The following is a 17,618-nucleotide window of genomic DNA, read 5'->3' as shown; positions in this document are numbered from 1 at the left end:
AGAAGTATCATGGGTTGAAAGAACAACTGGAACAGATGTGGAAGGTCAAGGTTAATGTGGTAGTAGGAGCACTTGAGGCAGTGACCCCCAAACTGGAAGAGTGGCTCCAGCAGATTCCTGGAACAACATCTGAAGCCTCAGTCCAGAAGAGTGCAGTCCTAGGAACAGCTAAGATACTGCGCAGAACCCTCAGACTCCCAGGCCTCTGGTAGAGGACCCGAGCTTGAGGATGACACACAGATACCACCCCACAAGGGTGAGAGGGACATTTTTATATATATATATATATATAGGGAAATTATTTTTAACTCCAAATGCTTGCACATGTCTACAGTACACACACACACACACACACACACACACACACACACACACACACACACACACACACACACACACACACACACACACACACACACACACACACACACACACACACACACACACACACACACACACACACACACACACTGGCAGTATGGAAAATGAGCATTTGGACATGACGACACCCTCCCCTTACAGTAAGAGGAGGGTGGTTGCAGTTGGGGTATGGACAATGATTGTTCTCTTGTAACGTTGAGGTATAGCCAGTGAGTATGCTTGAGTCATATCATTGTTTTTTTATTTAAAAACAACATTTTTGTCCACTCTGGCTTTAGAAAACACCCATTTTCTAAAGCAGGGGAAATATTGTCAAAAACAAAAAAAGAGTTCTCCCACCAGCAGGCAGCACATCCCAGTCTGGCCCAGAACTGGCGTTGGCGAGGAACATGAATACATGAATGATGAATGAATGAATGAATGAATGAACACATAAATATGTAAAATATATACTGTAAACTTAACAAACATTCAACTGTCAAGCACGTATATCAACGCGTCTTCGACATGGAGTTGTTACATGTCAGAAAATAGTTGGTTTTCGCTTTGTCCATTATGTGTGTACATGCAGAAACGGGTCACACACACTAGCGTGACAGCGGTTTTCATCGCAGGGAGACGCACCCGGATAGAAAAAGTTTTGGTTACAGCCTCCACACGACAACACATATCAGGGATTTTCTAAAACTTCCCTTTGGCCAGCGTTTTCGTCCCGGATATCTGTGTTGTTGTGTGGAAGAAAGGCGTAACCGCAACAAAAAGCCTCGCTGCCCAATGCCTTACACCATATTGTTCACGTGATTGCTTCCTGCAGGTGCGCTTTGATTGGTTGGGCGCCAGGTAGTTGGTCACGTTTGTCACATATATACATTGAATGAATGTAATTATATATTACACCAGCCGTAAAAGAAGCAACAGCAAACTACAGCCATTCATCTGTTTTCCGCTCGCCTTGCCGCTCCTTGCTTTACTAGGCAAGGAGCGGCGCATTGACTTCATTTATAAGTAAACACAGCATATAAACAAACATGTAGGTGACAACATATTAAACATATTTTTTATTCAATTGTGCTTATTTGTGTGTTGCAGTTTGTACGTGTAAATAATTCTGCTCTCAGTCTTTAAAAATAACCCACTCACTGTTGATAATTAAATTGTGAATAAGCTACACTGTAGGTTCATATGTTTATAAATCTAATTATGATGAGATCAGTGCCTCACCACCCATGAACCTCACTGCACGTCACCGAAATCCAGACCTCCATGGGTTGATACATTTGAATTTTGTTGATAATTTTTGTGTTAGTTTGTTGTCGGCACATTCAACTATGGAGAGAACAAAGTATTTGATAAAAATATTTCATTCATTCAGATCTACAACATTTTACTTTAGTGTTCCCTTTTTTTTAAGCAGTTGTATATAAACACAATTATTTTGGGACTCAAGAAGCTCAAAGTATTTATGTTAAGCCAGAGTGAAAAGAGGGGCTGCTTCAAATAGAGAAGTAAAGGGGAGGGCGAGAGAGAGAGAGGGGGGGGGGGGCAGGATTGATGTAACTCAAATATAAGGAAAGGCAACAAAGGAAAAAGATGATCGGAGTATAGAGGAAAAAGACAATTTGCCATCTAATTCTCAAGCACCTGAAGAGATGAGTTGATTTACTGTCATATTTACTAGTGGATTATTGATAATCTTAGCCAGACCTCTCAATCTAAGCTCACAGCCAGTCATAATACTTTTAGACACTAATATAAAGAAGCAGTGATATGGAGTTGTGTCTATGTTTGCTTTGTGTATGTACAGTATGTGCTGAAGATATAGCCATGCAGAGGGTGTTGCTCTGGCTGGAGAATTAGATTAAAAAAAGGGCCTTCAATTTTCCACTTCAGCAGATTTCAATTTAAACACACATACCCCTCTGTGAGTCCATCCTACCATTGTTATTGATAGCATTTGGAGCTGCTGTGATAAAAGATTGACCACTTGAGGTTTTTTTTATTTTTTTTATTACATATTTGTTTTCCATCATCATAAAAACATTCAGCCATAAAGAAAAATTGCAGTTTAGTGGCAATAGATGTGAAATATGGATCTGGGTTTGAAAATAATAACAAATCAGAATGGATATACATATATAGTGCAACAACAAGGAACACAACCTTAATGCTTCTTAATGTCTTTATTCAAACCACTTTTTTGGATGGAAAATTTTGCTTGATAGAAATTTTGTTGTACAGAAAAAAAAATTGGTCATTCTAATTGAACATTAGGCATAGTAGGATGTCTAAATTTGCTAATTCTGTTTCGTTATATTTTCTAAATAATGGTTTTATTTACCATAAATGCAAACAATTTGCTCATTGCACCATTATATTCCAGATTTTATGCTGGTTCTTTATGCAGCCCTGCTAAAGCCAATAATGTGATAACATCAAATAACGTAGTAACAGCTGATAATGCAATAAATGTTCCATTTCTGAAATGTAATATGCCAATAATGTAATAACTGGCCAATAATGTGATAGAAGTCCTGAATACAGGTGACCGTTCAGAAACAACAGCCTGTGTGGTTGAAGGTGTGCCAAACTCTATCAGGAACTTCAATTTACACCATTGTCACTGCCTTTTCCTTGGATAAGAGAAAAGATCAATGTTTGGGATAACATTAGTACGACACACACGCACACACACACAATTAGGGGTCACGATTAGGGTTATCGCCTGGTGGTTTTCGCATATACTTACTGTACCATAGGTGTCATCATGTGTCATGGAGGTTTAATTTAACCTAAACCTTATTTGTGTACAAATAAATCTGAGCAAACTGCAGTCACTTTAAAGCTGGAAAGAAAGTAACAGAAAGTATTACGGTTAAAAATAAATATCTCAATTGAATAATAACCATGGCAATATCTTTGTTCCACAGGTGGTGTATAAGAACAATGACATCCGTCTTGAGTTGTCCCGTTTAGCTCGAATTGTGGACCCCAAAATGAAAATCCAGGGTGAAGTGTCCTACAAGTGTGAAAATGTGGCTACTCTCGACCCCATTTCTTTTGAGACTCCTGAGGCCTACATCAGTCTCCCCAAGTGGAACACCAAGCGGATGGGCTCCATCTCTTTTGATTTCCGTACGACGGAGCCCAATGGCCTTATTCTCTTCACCCATGGCAAACCCCAAGAACGCAAAGACACCGCCCGCAGCCAGAAGAATACCAAGGTGAGTCGTAAACCCTTCGGTCACTGACAGTTTCAATTTCTGCTTCTGCTTTGCAAAACACCACTCAACTTAACTTAATAATGTTATGTCAGATGCAGTTGGAGTTCTACATTATTTTGTTTAAAAAAAGTACTTTATTGAACTTTACTGCAAATCAAATGCGAGTCCTTAATGTAATCATTTTGAAAAATGTTAAATTCATGAAGAAGTCTATTAAAAATATGGTTAATGTAATTAATGAAATGTATTTTCATGTGCATTCTGAAAATTATGAGAGAAGCATGTTAGACAGGTGCAATGAGAGGTATAAAAAGTTGTTGATTACAAACGCATGCATACATATATATTTGTGAGTACAGGCCCCTGTATCACACACACACACAAAGGGGCCTTTAGGCATGCAGGGGAGGTAGAGTGGCAGGCAGCTCCTTCTTGGTGCGCCTCAAATGAGCAATTTGTAAAGGGGACGGCACCTTGCTCAAGGGTGCCTCGGCAGTGCTCCGGAGATGAGCTGACACCTCCCACTGTCAGCTCACCTCCGGGTATTTTTGGGGGGGCGAGAGCAGGAATCGAACCGCCGATCTTAAATCATAGGACGACCCGCTCTACCGCCCGCTTTACCACTGAGCCACTGCCGCCCCTATGAAAGGTGTATCCTTGTAAGTTATTCACAATGATCACTCAATGAACTTTTGAACACTAAGCATTAAATATAAACCACTGATAGTGTTTACAACATTACATTTTCATTTTATTAAGTCGTTATTTGGGGGTGGTTTTTTTTTGGAATTGGGTTGAAATATTCAAATAAAGAAATTGGTAAATTATTGTACAATAATCACTGCTTATTTGTTCCATACCTATGTGCAGGTGGATTTCTTTGCGGTGGAACTGCTTGATGGCAGCCTGTACCTATTGCTGGATATGGGTTCCGGAACTATCAAGGTAAAAGCAACGCAGACAAAGGTTAATGACGGTGCCTGGTATCACGTGGACATCCAGAGAGATGGACGTTCAGGTTAGTTGTCCTGATCAAGTTTATACAAAGAAGTGTACTATAATTTTTTAAATATAATCTTAGTATATTTTAATAATTAGCAATGTTTCAAAGTACTTGAGTACAGGAATTTAATTTAAAAAATACTGAAAGAAGTAAACCAGAACTGGCAAGACTCTAATAGCCCTTAGTTATGCTATAATGGCAATATTTACCCGCTGGTCAAAGCCAGGAAAAAGAAGAATAGTGAGCCAAAATTTATGGAGTCCTAAAAGTCATGAATTGAAAAACACAGTTGTTTTTTTTTTAATGTCTTAAATTAATCTGAAATTGCCAAGGGGGTCTTTTGTGGTCCTGGTAATAGAAGCATTTAAAAGTCTTAATGTTCTGATTCTTGTTCCCAGATATGTATTAAAGGAAAAAAACACTAAACCTTAATATGCTGATTTCTAGAATTGTTCAATAATTAGGACAAGACCTATCACAAACTAATGATAAGAGATTAAAATTTATTTGAATGCTGTACAGCCGTGCATCATTTGTGTATGCTTTCCTGATGAGCTACTTCTCCAGTATCTCAATACAGTGCATTAGCTGATCCCTGCTCTGTCTCCACTCCAGGCACCATCTCTGTTAACAGTAGACGGACCCCTTTTACAGCCAGTGGTGAAAGTGAGATTCTCGACCTGGAGGGTGACATGTATTTGGGAGGGCTTCCCACTGACCGCACCAACCTTATCCTGCCTACTGAACTTTGGACAGCAATGCTCAACTATGGTTATGTTGGCTGTATACGGGACCTTTTCATTGATGGTAGAAGTAAAGATATCCGCCAGATTGCTGAGGCACAAAATGGAGCTGGCATCAAACCTTCATGCAACAAGCAATCTGGCAAGCAATGTGAAAGCTACCCATGCAAAAACCGAGGTATCTGTAAAGAAGGATGGAATAGATTCATATGCGACTGCACCGGCACTGGCTACTGGTCACGCACCTGTGAGAGAGGTAAAAACTGTTTTGGCATGTGCATAAACCAGTGCTTGTTACGCTCCAACTTAGAAGTTGTGTGTGTGTGTGTGTGTGTGTGTGTGTGTGTGTGTGTGTGTGTGTGTGTGTGTGTGTGTGTGTGTGTGTGTGTGTGTGTGTGTGTGTGTGTGTGTGTGTGTGTGCATGCGTGTTCATGTGCGTGCAGGTGCTTTGCGTGTGCTACAGGGGCCTGTACCCACTAATATGTATGCATGTGTTTGATTAAGAATTAATACTAGAGTGTGCTCTTAATTTCGTTTCAGGGATCAGATGAGTACACAAAGTAAAAAAAAAAAAAAAAGTAAAAAAAAAAAAAATTGTTGAATGAACAATTCTTCGGAGTGATATCGGAGTGATTCAAATTATGATTTTTTTAATCAGCTAGAGCACAATTGTTAGTTTTGCATCTAAGTTTATGAATAATACCTCCATTCCTATCTTACGAGGTGACACCTCATTAGATCTAGGTTACACCAAAGTATGACCTGGATGCAAGGTATGTGATGATCCAACAAAGTTACATTATTGGGAATCACAGAAAAGGTACTCCTGTGACTAAATAAAAAAATAACAATAATGCTATAAACATCTCAATAAGATCAAACTGGAGCGAAACCTGAACTAATATGGTTAGTTTTCAAATTTTAATGCCTCTTCAAAAGGAAGCTAAAATACTTGTCTTATTAAGAATTAGACAGCCATTTATTTTGTTGCATAACTTCCAAATTATTAATGAGCCTGATGTGTTTATAAGATAACAAGAAACTTGACTTGTCTCGGTGGATGTTTGTGCTGTCTGAGTGCTGAATAATTATAGATAAATCTATACATACATCACTTTATTTAACACATACAACATTAAATAATAAAACTAATAAAACATACCATAAGACCTTACTGCAGCTGACTTTGGAGGTGTGTATAGGTGATTATAATGTATCATAACTTGATCAATTAACCTTCAGTTTATAACTGCTCAAGCATCAATATTTTAGAATAAAATGTATTCTATTTCACATCAAAAACATTACATAATCAAAATTTGCCACAGAGAATTATGAATTGATTATTTAAGGGGACTGTAAACTCATTTTTAAGTGACATATTTTGTTTATCATTATGAAAAACAGAAGAAGAAAAATTCGGATGTCTGGCATCATCCCTGTGGTCTGCACTGCAGCAGCTTCCATATCCAGTGGTCACGTGGGGTCATACGTCATCTGTGACACCCGCGCTTCATCAGTCAGGGCAGCCATTAGAGCACAATACCATGATTGAAGCCATAAACCCGATAAAACCATGGTTACCTGTGATGTGAATGGTTGTTTCAACACCAGTATTTATTCTGAAATTCCAAGGTTTAGTGGGTAATTAATTAGTGTCTGGAGCTACTGGAGGTATTTCGTAAATGTTTTTATGACCAGATTATCACTCGATTATGGCACTCATGAAAAGTAAACAATATGAAAGGCGATAAACAGGTCATTTTACTGAGAAGATCTGCGACACTGAAATAAAACATACAAAAACAGCATGTCAGGCCCTGATCCTTATACCTTCGTAAGTACAAGACATATTAATATAAATAAGAGTAATTAACTCCACACACAGTCCAACAGTAACGAATGGCGGTTAGCTCAATGCTAACATAATTTGGAAAATCCCATTGACTGGCTAGCATGTTAGAGTTGGTAGCGCGATTGTCTTTTACATACACACAGTAAACCAAAACAGGACATTATAACTAGTTCTATATCTCTGTCAGAATCTGTTTCAGATGAAGCCACCTGGGATGAGTCGCTAGATGTTAATTCTCATCCTCCGCATACTGTACATCGGTTGATAATTATACGGGGTAATAACACCCCCAGGTGGGTTCACATAGAACTCGTCCTCAGTATCTGATGATGATATGTTTATAGATGATATCCTGATAAGTTAATGTGATACTGTCGGCTCTTTGCGTTGTCGCTTGCTGTATATTTAAATAACTGCGCTGATATGGATTCACCGTGATGTCTACAATTGCGTCAATTCCGCTGTCATGGCGCGTTCCATAACTTATGATAAATTTTGTTTTTTTAAGTCCCCATTGCTCATAAAAGAATAAAAATGCCACCAAGCCTTTTGTGTAATTATCTTCAAATACAGACCTGGTTTATTTTGACTTTACTGTCCCTTTAATGCATTTTCATGTGAATTTCCCAGAATACAAAATAGAAAAGATCATCATTGAAAGTTTATATATGAACCCCAAGCATAACTTGTGAAGCCAAAAGACTTTTGAAAGAACATTTAGGAATTGCCTAAAATGCTTCAGAGGTATATATCAGCGAGGCTCTGAACTGGCTCAATATTAAGTTTGACAACAAAAAATATTTCCATGTCATAATACTAAGACTTATGATTGAAACTTTAAAACCATAATGCATTCTATCATTGCCAAGCTTCTGTACAAGTAGAGGGAACAGTGGAGGATCGGAGTTGCATAGTTTTACACAGCAAAGTTTACAAATCCATTACACTTTGTCTACAAATGAGGTAAAATGACTTATTTGGTAATATAAAGGACTTTTTCCAAAAAAACAAACAAAAATAAACTAAAGTTCAAGTGGATGAGAGACTGTGTAGGAGAAGTGCTAGGCTTTATTACAAGGGAGGCTTTATTACAGCTGCAACTACCACCAGTCACCAATCTGTGACCTGATTCATAGTCAGAATTTCAATTGACTGGCAGCAAAGTTGACACGAACATTTGACAACCAAAAATTATGGTATATATCAGGAGGTACAGTAACTTGGGAGAGGTGACTTATGATTTGCTTGACAATGCTTTCACTACGGCTTGCTTCCTGCTTGCTTTTGTACTAAGAAGTTAATGAAGGAGATTATCCTTCCAGGTGGAAAGACAACTTTCCAAAGCTCATGGGAGGAAAAAAGATTATAATAACTCATAATGTGTCTGTTTTGGAAGTAAGCAACTTAGACATCAACATCTTTCTGGGGCTCCTTGGTATTTTCTTCCACAAGACCACTCCTGCAACTCAAGACAAACTTATTTTGCCTGACTTTCTGAAAGGTTTACTACTGAAATCAATACATATAAGGACTTCTTACTGGGTCCCAATAACTCAAAGCTGTTGAGCCATGGCAGGCCATTTGTAGTGTAGAGGACAATCCAAATGTTGCAAAAACATCACTTGGCTGGACCATCAATAGATTTCTGCAGGAAGACACCAACCACAGTACAGAAAGTGGGCCAGAACAGGTGGATTTACACTAACAAGACCGGTGAAACTGTGGAATCCACCATTTAATGTTTATTTCACTGAGTCCAAGCAGGATGATAAACTGTAGATTTTCAGAAAAGATAGGAAATTCCTTAAAACCTTCCTCAAGATCTGTGAATGGACATGACAATATCATCTTGCCACTGAGGATGAAGGACATGAATATGCAAAACATCCAAACAACACCAAAACAACAATACAAGACTGCTTATTTTGAAGGACTTTAGGTGTTTATGTGCTACATACAGTATATATTTTAGAAATGCAGGTTGGAGCACAATCGGGGAGTGTTATGTGGAGGACAAGTTGTGGTTCTATATGTTGTAGTTTAATAAATACCAGAAATCTGCATTTTGTTCAATAATTCATGTAAATGGTTAGAAAAATAGGTACAGTAACTTTCATTGGAAATACATATTTTAAATTGTAAAACATCATTTAATAACCATTGATGTAATATACAATACATGGCGCTGGTAACTCCAAGTGCAGAACAGTGGTGTTGTGGGTAGCACTGTCGTCTCAGAGCAAGAAGGTTCTGGTTTTAGTCCTTTCCGTGTGCAGTTTGCATGTTCTCATTGTGCCTGTGTGGGTTCTGTCTGATTTCTTCGGCTCCTCCCACCTCCAACAACATGTGCTTCAGGTGGATTGGTCCATAGGTGTGTCCATAAGTGTGTGAGCAGTCCGGAGTATCTCCCTGTGTACATGATTTTCTTAAAGTAGTATAGAAGAAAAAGAAAGAAGAAGATCAACTTTATTAATCCCCTTAACGGGGAAAGGACTTTTTTCACTCTCTATACATGACTATTCATGTTGGATACATGATGATATGTTTCTGCAGGCCCCTGAAACATAAAGCGCACAAGGGGCCTGCGAGCATGCAGTTAGTGAACACACAACACAACAGTACATGGGGAGGCAGAGTGAAGGGCACCCACTTCTGGTAGCGCCCCAATTGAGCAACTTGTAAGGGGACGGGCACCTCTGCAGGGTCCGAGAGGTGAGCTGACACCTCCCACAGTCAGCTCACACTCCGAGGATGTCAGATTTGGATGTCCGACGGTAGTACAAATCGAACTGGGCGATGTGTGGTTGGAAGGCGTCCGCTCTACCGCTGAGCCACTGCTGCCCCAGTAAATGAATTACCAGAATTACTTGACTTGAAAGTCCTGTAAGAAGAAACCAAACAACTGGAATAAAATATTGGATTCATCCTTTTCTTTTACAACGAAAATGATGAACATACACACAGACAGAAACACACACACACACACACACACACACACACACACACACACACACACACACACACACACACACACACACACACACACACACACACACACACGCTACGTGCACTATGCTGCTGTGCCACCGTTGTGTGAACTGTGAGTTTTGACAGTTACCATTAACTTTCAAGAAGAGATACCAAATAGATAGATAAATGGATATATATTTTATTAATCCTGAAGGAAATTCAGTGTAGCATCTGCTCACAAAAATACAAAAAAATACACATAGCAGTGACTGAAACAGACAGAAAGACGTTACATAATTAACATAATTAACATAATTAATTACATAATTAATGACAACAACAGTACACATAACAAAGAAAGGAAGCATAAGAACATAGAAAAAGCATAAGAAGAAGATAGAAGAATAAGTGGATGAACTTAACTGTGGACTGAAACCAAGGACCCCACAGAGTATCTCCACAGTGCATCCCCAATGCATCCCAGCTCCCCCAGTCTAACCTAACCCCTCTTGGCCAACCTTGATGACCCTGCAGCTTCAGCTTCATCCCCTGTCCTTCTGAGAGAATTGCTGTACCCTTTGATGGCACAGGGCACAAAGGAGGTCCTTAGTCTCTCTGTGGAGGAGCTTGGTGACAGCAGTCTGCCACTGAAAGAGCGTCTGTGCTGGGCGAAGGTGGTGTGCAGGGGCTGGGTGGCATTCCCAGGATCGATCTGAACTTGGATACTGTCCCCCTCTCTAGAACAGTCTCCACAGAGTGCTGGTCCTCGCCGATCACAGAACCAGTCCTCTGGATGAACCTGTCTAGGCTCTCGGTGTCCCGTTTCCTGGCATCACCACCCCAATACACAATGGCGTAGGACAGCACACTGGACACAGTGGACTGGTAGAACAGTCTAAGCAGTTCAGACCTGATGTTGAAGGAGGCCAGCCTCATCAGGAAGAACATCCCAATCTGACCTTTCTTGTACACACAATCCAGGTTGTACGACCAGTTCAGTCTGCCGTCCAGCTGCAGCCCCAGGTACTTACAGTATAAGCCCCAACAACCTCCACCTCCTTACCCCCGATGACCACTGGCTGAAGGGAGGGGGTGCTCGCCGGAAATCCAGCACCGTCTCCTTGGTTTTGGTGATGTTTAGCTGAAGCTCATTCTGCTGACACCACCCCACAAAGTCCATCACCACCCTCCTGTACTCCCTCTCATCACCCTCCCTGATACATGCCACAATTGCGGTGTCGTCCGAGAACTTCTGTATGTGGCATGTGCTGTGCTTGAAGTCCATCATTTAGAGGGTGAAGAGAAGGGGGGAGAGTATGGTTCCCTGTGGAGCCCCTGTGCTGCTGGTCACCACTGATGACAAACAGTCCCCCATACGGACGTACTGGTGTCTGTCCATTAGATAGTCCGTGATCCAGCTCATGAGGTAGAGGTCCAGTTGAGGTGGGGGAAAGGTCTGGGTTTGGGGGAAGATGAAGGTGAGGAGGAGGAGGCATGTAGATTCTGGTCAGCTGGGCCGGAGGAACTCTGGGGACAGGAGCATAGAGTGGCGGGGGAGCTGAACCGATTAAAAAGGCTGTTGAGTTCATCAGCTCGCTGCATGTTCCAGTCCACTGTACTGTGGCCCTCTACATAGACGATGATGGCCCTCATGGCCCCCCAAACCTCACGCACCTGGTTGCGCCCCAGATGGTTCTCCAGTTTCCTCCTGTAGTTCTCTTTAGCCTCCCTCAGGCAGAGTCTCACTGCCTGCTGGGCCTTCCTCATCTCCTCCTCGTTCCCACTCCTGAACGCCCACTTCTTCCTGTTCAGGACAGCTTTCACCCCCATGGTTATGCAGGGTTGTTGTTGGGGTAACACTTGACTGTCCTGACAGGGACCACTGTTTCCACACAGAAGTTTATATAATCTATTAAAAACTGGGCTGCCTCGTCGACGTCCTTCCCATGTGAGCCCACGATGACATCCCAGTCGATGGTCTGGAAGCAGTCCCTCAGCATCTCCTTTGCTTCAGGGGACCATCTCCTGACCTGCCGGGTTGTTGCTGGCAGCTGTTTAACCGGCGGGATGTGGGTGGGCTACACTAGGTTGTAGTCTGATTTACCTAGGGGGTGGGAGGGGGGATGTTTATGCCTCCTTAGTATAAAACAGATCGATGGTTCTGTTCTTCCATTTGGAGCAGTCTACACATTGGGCCATTGTAGGGAGAGATGAGTCCAGGGTGACGTGGTTAAAGTCACCGGTCATGATGACAGGCGCCGTCTCTGGGTCCACACGTGGAGGGACGTAGACGGCGAGGACAATGACGTGTGAAAATTGACGTGCCAGGTAATAGGGCTTGATGCTAACAGGCCCTACTGTTACCTCCAGATCTTGGTCGCACAGCTTTGTTTTCACGGTTACATGTCCTGGATGACACCATGTGTTGTTGGTGTATATTATCAGACCACCTCCCCTCTTCTTACCGGCGGTGTTCGTGTCCCAGTCCACTCAAAGCCGGTCAGTCCGATGTTAGCATCAGGTACGAAGTCTGTCAGCCACGTCTCAGAGAACACAAACTAGCTGGTTCCCCTGTAGCGCTGCTCAGTCCTGCACAGCGCCGTCAGTTTGTCCACCTTGTTTGGCAGTTTATGTTCCCCATGATGACAGAGGAACCGAGGGTCTGACCCACCGGTGGCTAGTAGCTCTAGCCGTAAGCCTAGCCTGCTTTTGTTTACCTCCTCGGCTCTCTGTATCTCCACTGGATCTCGGTGGGGATGAGATCGCTGTTAGGTCCAGCCTGTCCTGCCAAGCTACCTATTTTTCTACATAAGACTGTCAGACAGAAAACTCTTCTAACCAGTTTTCTTTTATCCTACCAGAAAAATTTAGAGTGAGAGAAATGCTTAAGATATACAGTATAGCCTTTAATAATGTCCACTGCTCTTTCTATCAAATCAAATAACAGCTCTCTTATCTTTCTATTGCAGTATTTCTCTGCCTTTGTCCAGCTTGACACTGGATAATTATTTCCTCTGATTCTCATTTTTACTTTTGAAAGGAAAATTTACTGGTCAGTGTGGTATGGGGTTTACAATTCATCTTTTTCAAGGATAATTTTGCATAAACATTTATTTTAATTAATAGGAAAAAGATAGTCAGGCTTTCATGACGTCTTTTTTCATTAACACTAAATTTATCATTGACATGTTTCATATTTGTCTCAAAAGTCCACATGTAATGGAATCTTGCTTTCCTGACATAAGATGCAAAATAAGATGAGAACAAATTGATAATGTTTGCATTAAATACCTTAAAATACTGATTAATCAATTTTCTATTGGAGCCAAGAAAGGGTTTGCTAAATGGTTCCAGCATAGTTTGCTGATGTCATCTTTCACGAATTAGATTTGAATTATTTGAAGCAGTTTCTTCATTTAGCTGATAACATTGCAATGTCAGAGGAACTTTAGACAAGTAATCCTGAAACATTATTTATGTTCCAGACAACTAAATAGAAATCAAGTCCATTATGTTTCCTCTTGTGGTTTCTTGTTGATCCGAAGAAGGTCAGTTGAATAGCAGTCAGTGACATCCTGGACACGTTGCCTTTAACACTATTAAAAGATTATTGCTATGTGCAGCTTAGTCCATCTGCATAAATATAATGAGAATGACCAGGTTCTAAAAGCATCCTCATATATTGGATTGTGATGTGAAAGTAAAATCACCTTTTCTATCATTTATTCGCTTTGTTTCCAAAATTCCTTTCAGATGAGGCATCAGTCTATACATATCTTTATCTACATCTAAAAATATCAAATCTGTACATATAAATATAGTTTGGAGTTGATAGTTATGTTACTTTGCTTTTGCTGGAAATATTAATTTACTAATTCCAGAATATGAGTTTCTGTTGTTTGGTCATTACAAAGATGAGTTATTTGTCTTTAGACCACTTTAATACTTACATGGTTAAGTCTCTGGCATCTTTTGACAAGGTTTGTTCATCTCTTATTATGTTATTACATTATATTAGCATTTACATCATTGGTTTCTTTGTAATTCAGTTTACTTCTGAATGCTTGAGTGACAACCCAGTGTTTACATCTGCATATTTTAGAGTTGTCAACTTGTCATCAGATCATTCGAGGCTTTTGTTAATACAGCTACCAAGTGTACACAACTTACTGAAAAGTGATCAACAAAGTGTCTATGTTTAAAAATCAGTTGGCTTTAAGGCTGTACACCAAATGAATGTTTACTATCATACAGTTAACTATTTGTCTTTGGTAATGCCTTAAACATTTCCCCAGTCAAATTATTTGCAGTAGAAGTGACACATCATTTATGTAAAGCCATGGCAGTGTAGGGTTTACTGGCGCTTGAATGACATTCCTGGCATGAGCTTAGACACCTGTTCCATTAAGCATTGATTTATGGGTGAGAACATGGTCCACTTATCACAGCTTTGCCAGACACAGTAGATGTAGAGTCCCTAGTAGTCTTATAATACAATGTCTACAGTAACATGAGACTGTAAAACAATAACAAGGACACAGGGAACAAACAATTTGAAAGTTTTAAGGAAATCCTTTCTTTGATTTTCTGTAATGTCATTATTGATGGTGATGATCGTCCCATGTAATATAGTGTCATGTCACCAAACATATTTTAGTGCAGTGTGACCATATATAATTCAGATCCACAGTTTCAAAAACTGATGTTTTGACACATCCCTATATACATTTCATCAAAACACAAACACCCCTTTGTGTCTGTGATGTTGCTGTATTATAAATGAAGAAGAAAGGCTGTATGATGAATTAACACAGAATACTTGACAACAACTCAAAGTTAAGGCATAGGTACACAACAGTACATCCCCATTTTCCTGCCACGAGCCACTAACCAGTGACGTGCAGTCAGGGGCGGCAGGTGTGGCACGGCCTCACCTGCGATTATGAAAAAAAAAAAAAAAAACAGAAAAAATTTAAAATGGAAGAAATAAATGAAATGGTTGTATTTATCCAGTGATGTGTATTATATGGTTATTTTCTATTTAACGTCACTGATTTTACATTAGAAGAAGAGATCTGCGGTGAAGCACCAGCCAGCCGAGCCTCACCATGAATTGCGCAATGGCTCCATGTGCTGTCATGCTATACAGTGAGACCATAATGCTATCTCTCTATATATCACTATTAAAATGTTCAAACACATTAGCACACACACACACACACACACACACACACACACACACACACACACACACACACACACACACATGCACACACACCCATGACAACCACACAGCATGGCATGTCAAAATTAATCAGCCCAGCTTACAGTGTAATAATATTTTAAATTGTGTATACAGTATTTCATCATGTTGTAGTTTGGCACCTTGTCAATTACACAGTCCCTGTGACCAAACATTTATTTCATGTGCAGTTGAGCATGGACCCAGATCTGTGTACAAACATCAACATGTAAGTGATGAAAAAATAGAGTGATAAGATTTGTATCATGGTTGAAAGCACCATCCATATCACACACTGGTTATTATGTTGGACAGATAATTGCATGTGGAAATTAATCTAAATGTCCGTATACTATGTGGTCTCTGTTTTAGAACATAAAATATATTGCATATTATATATTTGTAGAACGGGGTAAAAAAAATCCCAGCTAAAAACACACATGAATGATTGACCACTCTATGTAGTGTCAGTCTCATTTCCTCTGTTCATCCCACTGTAGGGAAATTTAGTTAATTAATGAGTTGGAATCAAACGAGGAATGTAATAAGTTTTAAAGAAAAAAAAAAAGAACAATAGCAGTTTCTATTTAGGTACTGAGTAATATCTTAACAGTATTACTAAAGAAGTAGCACACACTGTATTACAAAACACACTCTACATAAAGAGAATAGTGTAAGACCTGAGTTTGTTCAAAAACAAAGAGGAAGGAAGAATTTCTGATATTGCTCCTTAACAAAATAGTGTTGTGTAAGCTATAGATGAAAGGTGGGATGCATTCTCCAATAGAGACACTCAGCCTATCACACAACACCTGTAGCGGGTTGAACAGGCAGCTCAAGACAGAGCTAGTCTTCCAAAATTGAGACCTTTCTGTCTGTTGTTGAGATGTTGTATTCCAAGCAGACCACTCAAAAAATGGTTGATGCCATCTGAGTCATTGTGTAGCATCCCCTTCCAGCTGCAGTGTTCTCAATCTGCTCCATTTTCAGTTTAGAATTTTGTTGCACAGCCACCCCTTTTTAACAGTTACTATTTCAGTGTGTAAACACAAAGGCAATTCCTGTTCCAATTGTTTGGAAACAGAAATTAAAAATTAGCCTTCAGCAGCAGAAAATGGATGGAAAATGGATGGAAAATGGATGGGTTTAAATTTACTAATAAGTGATCATTGTCAGGAAAGTTTTTTCCCAGTCGCTAAGGATGAGCTCGTTCCCTTTTCAACGAACCACATGTTTGTACTTGTGTGCTTTAATTATCCTCTTTTTTGAAATTATGATTAATGTAGCATTAAATGTTTTGATGATAAAACAGGTTCCACCAATTCAGATTCAGTTTATTCGATCCATCTTTCACTTTAACACTAATTTTTCCACATCTCATTTCTCAATGTCGACTACAGTAGCTGTATTTTAGATGCTCATTATCAGGATCTTCTGCCTGTGTCTCCCTCCTGTGGGCTTTTGATAGAACTACAGTTCTATTCACCAAAACTACACAAAGGGCATTTGTAGGACACATAATATATCGGCATATTAATGCTTCATTTTTCTCGTATCATTTCACTCCAATTATGTAATAATGTTGTTAGATATCGGACTTTTGTGCTCCCAAAGCCCAGGATTACTCAGCCGGCTTTCTGTTGATCACTACGCAAAACTTTTATTGTGGTCAAGGTGGACAGTCACTACGGGAGATGTGATTGTAATCCTTTGCCTGACATGTCCATTATTCAATCAGGTGTCTGGTGCCCTATGTTGTGATTTAACATGACAAGATTACTCAAATACAACTAAGTGTTGTGCAATGCCTTTGTTGTGTAAGCATGAATAAGCATGTAGAATTTCCATCTATTATATCCTATAGTGTATCCCATATTCATGCATGTTTCTCTGTGTCATTAAGCTCAGGATTTTTCTGGAGGACAGCTTGTTTACTGCAAACAAGTTCACTGTTTGGACCTGGACTCTGTGTGTGTTCTTTTGTGTGTGTCTAATAACACAGAGACTCAATTAACATTATACTACAGATGGTTCTGTCTGTTTCTAAATATTTCAATAATCAATGGAGACTGACAACTGAACGCTTGAGAGTACATAGTATTGGACTTAGAGGGAGGTTTTTCATCGTCACCTCCGCACAACTAACCCACATGTACTGTTTTTTGTTTTTTTTTCTTTTGAGAATGTTCTCGTTCTTACAGCT

The 17,618-nt window shown here is 39.9% G+C and overlaps 1 protein-coding gene across 2 annotated transcripts in view; it reads left to right on the top strand.

Moving 5' to 3' along the window:
• The window catches only part of nrxn3a (neurexin 3a), a 227,550-nt gene that overhangs the window by 101,561 nt on the left and 108,371 nt on the right, over positions 1 to 17,618 (top strand). For both annotated transcript variants that reach the window (XM_068338595.1, XM_068338594.1), the window contains 3 exons: positions 3,309 to 3,602; positions 4,473 to 4,620; positions 5,221 to 5,604. In XM_068338595.1, coding sequence (XP_068194696.1) covers positions 3,309 to 3,602; positions 4,473 to 4,620; positions 5,221 to 5,604 — 826 coding nt within the window. The remainder of the gene's footprint in view (positions 1 to 3,308; positions 3,603 to 4,472; positions 4,621 to 5,220; positions 5,605 to 17,618) is intronic.

This window comes from Antennarius striatus, chromosome 17, assembly GCF_040054535.1.
Source record: "Antennarius striatus isolate MH-2024 chromosome 17, ASM4005453v1, whole genome shotgun sequence".
Lineage (NCBI taxonomy): Eukaryota > Metazoa > Chordata > Actinopteri > Lophiiformes > Antennariidae > Antennarius > Antennarius striatus.
The sequence above is the reverse complement of the archived record's forward strand: the minus strand, read 5'-3'. Positions and strand labels throughout refer to the sequence as shown.